At 40.4% G+C, this 10,628-nt stretch overlaps 1 protein-coding gene across 2 annotated transcripts; it reads right to left on the bottom strand.

Moving 5' to 3' along the window:
- Window positions 1–65: 65 nt before the first annotated feature.
- MRPS22 (mitochondrial ribosomal protein S22) lies at window positions 66–9,894 on the bottom strand. Of its 2 annotated transcripts, none has more exons than XM_003789435.2 (6): window positions 9,722–9,894; window positions 4,806–4,972; window positions 3,566–3,730; window positions 1,651–1,794; window positions 1,259–1,342; window positions 66–222 (listed from the first exon to the last, which is right to left on the bottom strand). In XM_003789435.2, the coding sequence occupies exons 1-6, from the start codon at window positions 9,891–9,893 to the stop codon at window positions 73–75; spliced, it is 882 nt and encodes a 293-aa protein (XP_003789483.1). In that variant the 5' UTR covers window position 9,894; the 3' UTR covers window positions 66–72. The 2 variants fall into 2 exon arrangements, with proteins under 2 accessions (XP_003789483.1, XP_023368835.1); XM_023513067.1 differs by having other exon boundaries at window positions 73–222; window positions 4,806–4,969.
- Window positions 9,895–10,628: the final 734 nt, after the last annotated feature.

Here is a 10,628-nt window from a genome sequence, read left to right as displayed (position 1 = left end):
AAATATCACGACTTTAATACAGATGAACTGTTGGGACAGTAAGAATGATTCTTTTACTTACTAAGATCATACTTACAAATCTCTCTGAATTTGGTCAATCAGCAAACCATCAATATTTTTCTTATTTACAAAATACCAAGCCATCCCACCAAAGTGTCGTGTTGAACGCAAAAGGTCATACTTTCCATGTTTATCTATATCTTCATAGGTCTGATGATGAACCTATCCACATAAAATACAAGTCTTCAGAAATGTAGCATGAGTGGGATCAAGAAAATAATTGATTTGATTTAAACCATTCCTTGTATCATAATTGATTTGATTTAAACCATTCCTTGTACCTTAGGTGGGATGGAGGATTCTAGTAAGACAGAAGAGTTTGCCTGAATGACAGCAAATCTGTCGGAAGTGTGTGGCAGCCTGGAGTCAAGTTCTATCAAACATGTATAGCCCTTTCGATTACTTTTTGGCAGCCAAGCACTACATATTAAGCACCTCTTACATATAGACGACTGGAAATAGTGTGCCACCCATCTCTTGGTCACTGAGGGAGAAATGAAGTAACATTTTTCACTACTCCCCCTTTCCCCTATCCCATTAACTATTCCCTCAGCTATCCTATTACATGTTATTAACTAAAGTTCCTTCAATTCTTCTTCCATACTGATTTTCCTACATGAGGTCTCTGATGAGGGCATTCCTCTGTCCGAAAGGTTTTCAAAGACCTGCTGACCAAAGTCCAGATTCTTCAGCCTAGCATCAGAGGTCATCATAATGTGGCCCCATCCACTTTCCAGCTTAATTTCAAACCACCCCCTAACTTGGCATCAACTATACTACCCACGACAGTATCTTACACATAGACAGTACTAATGAGTATTTATCATGTTGAGTTACAAGAAACACACATTGCACTTTGGCAAATTTTAGTAAGTAACTTTGTTCCTATATGGTAAACTGAAAAGAGAATAAGCTTCGTCACAAGTTTGGGTGCTAACACATTAACATTTACTAGCTATGCAACTTTAATGAAGTAGCTTGCATAGCTACTTAATTCTCCAAGCTTAAATTTCCTCACCCTTAATCAAGGATTGTTCTAAGAATAAAATATATACGTCTGGCACACATCTGTACTTGATAGATTTTCAGATTTTCCCTTTCCCTATATCAACACTTAACAACCAAACTATGTTAGATTAAATATCTTACTCATAACTAGACTTAAGCCTGTATTTTACAAACTATCAAATATACACACCTTGATATACTCAGAGGAATCCGGCTCAAATTGGGCAACGCAGAGATTGAGGATATCAACGTGCCGGTCCTGGCTGTACATAGTCTAAAACCACACAGCAGAGTTGGAAGCAGATGAGAACAAAGAAGTTTAGCACTTGTCTTGATGCTATGACAGACCTGCCCATCTAATACAGGCCACATCTGTGCTCACCAAGTGGCATAAAGAAATAACCTGGACTTTGTAACTGTTACACCTGGATTCAGATCCCAGCTAAGCCAATTATAGGAGAGCGAAACCCTAGCCAAGCTACCATTAGAAATGTTTACCTGTGTGCCCGGCAGCACAGAGCCAACCAGTTCAACAAAGAAACCATCACCAGTGATTAAAATATAAAACCCAAGTCACCTTACCTTAAGATTTTCTTCTTTGAAAATTACTGGTGGCAAAACTCTACGACCTTCTTTTGGGAAATAAACTTGTATCATCCGGTCCCGTTCTTCCCAAGAGGCTTTGCGTAATGTGCCACTTGGTTCTCTTACGACAATAAAACGCTCCTGAAATAGAAAACATAATCAAGGATGAGTTTGTGGGAACTTATTTTTAGTTCATATGTCCCACTAGGACCATTATAAGAATAATTTGCAATCAACAATATAAAGTGCACTAGGAAACATAAGATGCAATCATGCATATGAGTTCAATGATAATTTTAAACCTCAAAGACTTGGTGAGGTTTCACACTTCTTCACTAATCACTGCTATGCATATGGCAGTCAGAAATCTAAAATGAAAGTCCTTAGTAAGACCAACTATGGTGGTAAAGTGAGTTCAATACACGAAATGGTTCAGCTAAAAAAGAAAGAGATTCATCTAAATCTATTTTAGAGGAAAGAAGTGCTTATGACCTTTTCAAAATATTTCATTTCCTCATCTCAAAGTCTCACCTGAACAGATTTTACTAATTGACAATCTATGTTTAAAGTCCTTGGGATAAAAGGAATAAATCCAAGAATGCAGGCTCTTAATTTTACTGACCGGTCCACCTGACTCTTGTCTGCCCACTCCTCCACCTGCCAAATCTGGGCCATGGAGCTGCTTCCTCTGAATCCTACCCACTGTTTATAATATTCAGCTGGCAAGTCAACACATACATAATTATTAATACTTTTCAGATATTGTTATGTAGCTGGAAAAGGATAAAAACCATGGATTGTAATTTTTTGCAACATGGAGAGCGACACACGTGGAGCTCTGCATATTACTGATAATGTATTAATTAACTAGATAATACTCTCAACTTTTCAGAGGTGTATGAGTCTGGGCATGGTGTAATTAAAGCTTTCATCAAGCACTGCAAATAGAAAAGAAGAAAAAAAACAGATGTGAAAATAACACAATTTTACCTCAAAAGGATTTAGGTAATTGGAGAAATCTGAATTCTAAGTTCCTTTCTCCTTTTCAAGTTACATAATGTTCCCATAACTAGCCTTCTTAGTATTGCAGACATATCTTAAAGCAGCACACACACAAAAATTCTAATTAAGATGAAAACTTTGTGATCCTCATTCATTATGTCAGATAGACAGATGGATGTTTTACAGGCATGGACATAGCTCAAATCCTGTCTTCTATCATCATATGTATAAAAGATCGCATAATGTGGGGTGGCCCTTCTCCCAAACTCAGCAGTCTTTACTGTCCTAATGTATTTCGTGGGTTGAATTGTAAATTACTGTCTTTTTATTCTTTGTTTGCAAAGACTCAAATACCAAACTGACCCATTTTTAAAGCATCAGAGTGTTACTGGCAACAAGGAAAGAAGAGCCAGAAAATAACAACTACAACAGAGGTAATGTCTGAAAATTATCTGAGAAACTTCTGTCATTCTTACTTACTGAAAATTGTGGAAAATGAAAACCCTTTGGAAGTCTGAGTTTCTTGGCATCATCAAGGAAATTAACAGAACAGAAACACTCCACTGTCTTAAAAGGCTTCAGCTAAGGAACTCAATCTAACCTAGGCAAAAAGAATCTCATTCTTCCTTTGCCTTGTGGGTTTCTGTCTGTACACCCCTTGTTCTGTTACTTTGCAGTCAATGCGGAATATACTGTGTCTATAATCTGTAGGGAAACAGTAATACAATGATTTGGGACTTGTCTGTATTTCTTATCCTCCTTGTAATTCCATAAGGATCTCACCCAGTCAGACAAATTCTGGTTTGGAGGCATCAGAGATAAGCAGGTCACACAGTCCCTTCGGTCCATCCCCACTTGGTATTTCAAATAAAGATATAAAGATCATTTTGCAATTAGATGTAATACTCACCCGGTGTGGTAAACTATATGATATATCAGTAAACACGTATTTGGCTGTTTCTGTTCCTTCCAAAATCTTATCTTCAGCTAACACGTCATTTATTGGTTTTCGTTCTTCCAAAACAGGCAGCATTTTTAATCGTACTTTAGCTGCTTCAACTGCCTGTCTTGTAGCCTAATGAAATAAAATATTTCTTAAGGAAAGCCAAAAGATTATATACCAAAAGGATCATCTGACAAAAGCAGACACTAATCAAAAAAGCTAATAACTGCAAAGAAAAGAAGGCTGTAGCTATACATCAGTGAGTGAAAAGCCAGACTTGGACTTGTACACCCTGGTCTTTGCCTCTGTGGTATGGATGAGCTACAGGCTCCACCGTTATCAAAACCGCAAAGCAATGCTCTGACGGAGCCAGGCTTCAAAAGCTGCTTGAAATAAAGTAAAGAACTGCATTTAATGGGTGCTCACTCTGCCAGATACCATTCAAATACCCTGAATATATGTGACTTGTTTAATGACCCAAATACCTTATGAGCTACGTGCTATAGTTACCATCTCCATTTTATGGAAGCTAAAATAAAGGCACCCAGAGGTTCAATTGCTCAGAAGTTACAGCACTGGGATTTGAACCCAGGAGACCCAACCTTAGAGCCAGGGCTCTTAACCATTGACTATACTGCTTCCTATCATATTGTTAACAGTGTTACCTCTGAGAGGCGAAAAGTGGATTTTTACTCTTCACTATTTTAATAGTGACCTATTAGATATGTGATTTTTTGCTATGACTATAAATTACTTTTGAATCAGAAGGAAATTAATGCTTCATATATTCATACATCAAAGTATTTTCCACAAAGAACTCAGTACCCACGGCTCCAGGAGGACACTGGTGCCTGGAGTAGGATGCTTTCAGCAGGATCTCATAATCCCACCAGCTTCAGCCCCAAGGCAGCTCACAGCAAATGTTTCTCCTAGGAGAATGCTGAGGAAGGCAGGGAAAAGGAAGGGGGCTCAGGCTGGTTTGAGAGCAGAAAGGAGACTCTCTGGACACCCAGATCTGATACATGTTACCCTAGTCTACTCAGTTCTGACCATGCGCCCTACCTCTCTGCCTGCCTACTGTAACATTTTCCTCCTCACTAGTGCCTATAGAAGAGCAGCTATATGCATCTGGAGGGGACCTCTGGAAATCTTGTTTAAGCCCTTAAAGAAAGAAAGGTATCCTAGCAATGTGCCTGTGTTCACGTACCTCTTCCAACTGTGCCTGGGTCATCAGCTTATAGGTTGGTGGCTTCAGTTCTTGTATAGCTGGCTTAAAAGTCTTCTGCAAGTTCAAGCCTGTCATCTTCATGAGTATGCTTTGAACTTCCTCATCCATAAATGTAGGTTTCTTGATCTCTGATTTACCAGATTCTGCTAAAATGTACTTTAGTAAATAAGGTGACAAAAACTATAGGCCAACAACACCCCTAAATAGAAAAGTAAGCTAACAATAAGAACCATTACCATGATGTCTACCTTGGCACTGCATAAAGCTACTGTCTGTGAAGTTCATTCATTCATTCCTTCATTTAAAGTTTACCATTCACTATGATGAAAATATAGACTCAGTCTCTGCCAAGACAGGCTACTGGAGGGAGCAAAAGGACTTCAAAACACTTGAAGATATCAGCCTGGGAAAAGGCTTTATGAAGAAGACTTCCGTGGCAATTGCAACAACAATAAAAATAAACAAATGGGACTTAATTCAACTGAAAAGCTTCTGTACAGCTAAGGAGATAACAACCAAAGCAAATAAACAACTACACAATGGGAAAGGATATTTGCATTATTTTGAATCAGACAAAAGCCTGATAACTTGGATGTATAGAGAACTCAAATTAATCCACATGAAAAAAGCCAACAAGCCCAAATATCAATGGGCAAAAAAGATGAATAGACCTTCTCTAAAGAAGACAGACAAATGACTAACAAACATGAAAAACTGCTCATTGTCCCTAATTATTAGAGAAATGCAAATCAAAACCACCTTGAGATACCATCTAACCCCACTGAAAATGGCCCATATCACAAAATCTCAAAACTACAGATGCTGGCGTGGATGTGGAGAAAAGAAACACTTTTATACTACTGGTGGGACCGCAGACTAATACATCCTTTTTGGAAGGAAGTATGGAGAACCCTCAAAGAACTCAAGCTAGACCTCCCATTTGATCCTGTAATCCCATTACTGGGCATCTTGCCAGAAGGAAAAAAAATCCTTTTACCACAAAGACACTTGCACTAGACTGTTTATCACAGCTCAATTTACAACTGCCAAAATGTGGAAATAGCCTAAATTTCCACCAACCCAGGAATGGATTAACAAGCTGTGATATGTATACCATGGTATACTATTCAGCCATTAAAAAAGATGGGAGACTTTACATCCTTTGTATTAATCTGGATGGAAGTGGAACACATTATTCTTAGTAAAGCATCACAAGAAGCATGAATCCTATGTACTCAATTTTGATATGAGGACAATTAATGACCTAGTACATGGTGGGGGTGGGGGAAGGGCAGAGCAGAGAGAGGAGGGAGGAGGGTGGGAGAAGGAAGATCAGGGAGAGGAAAGGGGGGAGGCTGTGGGGGTCTCGGTGTGTGACACACCTTTGGGGGGCAAGACACAAGTATAAGAGGGACTTTACCTAACAAATGCAATCAGTGTAAACTGGTTTCTTATACCCTCAATGAATCCCCAACAATAAAAAAAAGTCAAACTCATAATAAAAAGTATATTCATGGAAAAAAAGAGTAATTAATGTAATTAATAAATAATGGCTGCTACCATTTACAGAGTTGTCTCTTTTATGCTAAGCATATAGCTATTACTATCCCAATTTTATAACTGAGGATACTGAAGCCTACCCAAAGACATCTAGCTATTAAGTGGTAGAGCTATGATTTAAACAAAGGTTTGTCTGGTTCTAGAGCCTAGATCATTCCCGATCTATTACGATGCTCCTCAGTCTAAGGGCTGTGTGATTGCAGAGGAAGGAACTAAACACAGCCTGGAGGAGGGAAGGGCATGAAAGGGCCAAAGAAAGCATTCCAAGGGCCTCATCAGAGAAACAAAGAGAAGGAAATTCTAGGCTAAGGGTTTGCAGCTAGGGAAGAGTGGCCTGGGTCACTGGACATGATAATGAACAGGCCAATGTGTCATGGAAGAGCCCTAGGAGAGGAGACTCAAATCTTGGCTCTACCTCATGTAGTCTGCCTCTTCCACTACCTAACTTGTTTTCCATTTCCATTAGGAAAACACAAAAAGCTATTTGTTCCCAGTCACCTCTGCCAGTCCTATAAACTGTTGGTGTCCCTCAAGATTCTGAACTATGTCCTTTTCTCCCTTCAAATATTCTCACTAGAGGTGCTCTCCTCACCTCCCTATGACTTTAATTATATTTATATGCTAGAAACTCTAAAATCTGAATCTCCAGTAAAGATCATCTTCCATCCAGTTACCCAATGGAAATCTCACATGAAATATTTCCAAATCAAAACCAACCAACTTTCTCTTGTCTCAAGCCTGTTTTTCCTTTGTTCCTTATCTCAAGGAATCCTCACTCAGTAGGTCGGCAGGGCAGAAACCTTACAGTCATTCCTAACTTCTTTACTCTCCAGCTCTAGCCTGCAGCGGCAGTAGTAATAACAGTAATCATAACTGCTAGCATTTATTAAATGCTTACCATGTGCAGTTGTTACCATTGCACATGGTAAACACTACCATTATCCTCATTTTACCAGAAAAAAAAAAAGCCCAGAAAACAAAACAAAAAAACTGACATAAAACATACTGATTGACATCTTTCAGTCACTACCCTTGTCAATATCATCCTCATCCCTTGCCTAATCCTCCCTACCTCCATTCTGGCTCCATTACAGACCATTCTCCACAGAGCAACAAGCACACTGTATAAAAAAGGTAATTAAGACAGCCCCCAAGCTTATAATTTCACCAATGGCTTCCAACATCAGAAAAAAGCTAAGGTGGTCTGTGTACATCACTATGTCCCCCACCAGATGATGTGCTCTCTGAAGACCAGAACCTTGTTTTATCTCTGACAGCCAGGGTCCCTCTGAGTGTCCAGCACACAGTAGTCAGGCATCCTCAAACTTTGGCCCGCAGGCCACATGCGGCCCGCCAAGGACATATATCTGGCCCGCCAGGTTTTTTTGCCGCCACTGCCTGTCCTGTTTAGCAGCCGACTCGTCCGGGCCCGCAGTCTGGCCCTCCAATGGTCTAAGGGACAGTGAACGGGCCCTCTGTTTAAAAATTTTGAGGACCCCTGCTAGATGCCCAACACTATTCTCTCCTCAGACAATCTTGCCCATGTGCCCAGTTTTAGTTACCATTTGTACTCCAGTGTTTCTCAATTTATATCTAACTGTATAGTGAATCTCAAAGGCACCTCAAAAAAAATTTTTTTTAAGAGATGGAGTCTAACTATGTTGCCTAGGCAGGTCAAAGTTAATAGGTTCACAACAAACAAAGCAGTAACAATCTTCAGAATGGGATAAGATATTCACATGTTATGAATCTGACAAAGGGCAAATAATGAGAATCCGCCAAGAAATCAAGGAAATCAACAAGAGCAAAAAACCCAGTCAGTGGGCAAAAGAAATGAACACAACCTTTTCCCAAGAAGACAGAAGAATGGCCAACAAACACATGAAAAAATGCTCACCTTCCCAAAGCATCAAAGAAATGAAATCAAAACCACCTTGAGATCTCACTTAACACCAGAGAGAACAGCCCACATCACAAAGTCTCAAAGCTGCAGATTTTGGCAAGGATGCACAGAGAAGGGAACACTGCTGGTACAACTGCAAACTAAGAAGCCTTTTTGGGAAAGAAGTATGGAGAATCCTTAAAGAGCTAAAAGTAGACTGTGTGATCCTGTAATCCCATTACTAGGTATCTACCTAGAAGAACAAAAAAGCACTTTACCATCAGGATATTTGCACTCAAATATTTATAGCTGTTGAATTCACAATCGTAAAGATATGAAAATAACCCAAGTGCCCATCAACCCATGAGGGATTAATCAGTAGTGGTATATGTATACCATGGAATACTATTCAGCCATAGAAAGATGATGGAGACTTGAGATCTTTTGTATTTACCTGGATGGAGTTGAAGAACATCCTTCTTAGTAAAGAAGCTCAAGAACAGGAAAACAAGCATCCCATGTACTCAATACTAAATTGAAACTAGGAGATGAACAACTATAGTCCACATTAGAGGAAAAACACAATTAAATTAAGAAGGCAGGCAGAGGGAGGAAAGGGACTCAGAAAGCTCCTACCTAAAGAGTACAAAGTAGGGAAATACAGCATACCTCCTAGGGGAAGGACTCAAATACAACTGACTTTTCCTGAAAAACAATGCAACACATTGTGTAATCACATGTACCCTTATATGAACCTAAAGTAAACAACAAAAAAGAAAATGAGAAAAAAATTGTGTCCAAAACGGGTTTAATTCTGTATCCCTTCCCATCTCCTGACCTCATACACTCCTGCCCTCTACAGGCCACTCCACTCCACCCGCAAACGTTCTTGGTACGTTTGCCTCTGCTTAACTACTACAGCCAGAAACCTAAAAAACGATCTTGATTTTTCATTTTAAACTATACCAGCCTTTATCAATCCTACTTTCAAAATGGGTTCCCCGAATACCCATGTTCAGTCTTATTTCTGGACATTTGCCTATGCCGCCCCCTCTGCTTGAAATGCTTCTGGCTTTCTCCTTAGCATGGTTAACCAGGTGTCAGCTTTGGTCATATTTTCCAGGAACCCAGTCTGAGTGCCTCTATGTGCGTTCCCTATCTCAGCCGGAGTCACACTGCACTGCCAATTCCCCAAGGGACTATGAGTTCCCTCAGGGAAAAGTCCGCCTTACTATTAGTTTGCTATACCCTCTCAGATCAGATCTGTGCTCCGCAACTAGAGGAACTCAGGCATTGCAGGCTTAGAGAGTGATGAATGAACAAATGCAGGCGCTGACAAGCTCTGCAAGTACAGAAAGAAACCGGCTAACTCGGAGAATGAGCTGCGAGAAGGAGCCGCGGGGTGGTTTTCCCCAGCAGAATCAGATTCTAGGTAGTTAGGCAGATCGCTTACCCGCCTCGGAGCCGAACTGGCGGCGTGGCAACCCCACTTCGAAAAGCGAGGGAAGCGGCTGCAACAGGGCATCGGGCCGGGGCTGGGTTCGGACCCGGATACAGACCCACTCCGAACCCCAAGAACTTGTCAGGACGTTCCGCACCAAGAGAGGGAACCTGAGAGTCGCCATGAGTACCCGAAACCGCTTGCGCGGGAAGCGGCTGGGAGCAAATTCCGGTTCACGCCGTTTGTGCGGCATTCTGGGAAATGTAGTCTAGTTGAGGGAGGCAGGGAGGAAGTCTCCTGGGTCTTTATAGATGGTTTCTCTTGTACTGCTTATTCACAAGTAGGTGCACAGAGCAAAAGTTGAAGTTGCGCTTCTTTGCTGGGCCTTTTAATCATTTGTATAATCCTAAATAATATTAATACATTTCTACTTCCCAACCCAAACCATTTTTCCCATCCCCAGTTTTCAATCCAACTACCTATTGGATTTTCCAAACTTTTCACATACACCCCAAATCTAACTTCTGATTTCAATCCCTGATTGCCACCACTACCAATTCAGACATCTTATTCTGTTTCAAAACCTACTCTTTACTTTATAGCCCTTTTCACAATTTGTGGTTATTCTGCTCATTTATCTGAATATTTATTTTTCTCACCCTATGAAGACAGTGATTTTTACCAATTTTATTGCAATATCGCATAGCCTAGTACATCTGTGTGCATAGAGAACAGTTGTTAAATAAATTACAGATTAAAAAATTCTTTTTGCCTGTGGCACAGTGGGTAGGGCACGGGCCCCATATACCGAGGGTGGTGGGTTCAAAACCATCGTGGCCAAACTGCAACAAAACATAGCTGGGTGTTGTGGCGGCTTCCTGTAGTCCCAGCTACTCAGGAGGTTGAGACAAGAGAATTG

The sequence above is a fragment of the Otolemur garnettii genome, unplaced genomic scaffold (assembly GCF_000181295.1).
Source record: "Otolemur garnettii isolate 467f Iridium unplaced genomic scaffold, OtoGar3 scaffold00032, whole genome shotgun sequence".
Taxonomy (NCBI): domain Eukaryota; kingdom Metazoa; phylum Chordata; class Mammalia; order Primates; family Galagidae; genus Otolemur; species Otolemur garnettii.
This window is presented reverse-complemented; position numbering and strand designations above follow the sequence as displayed.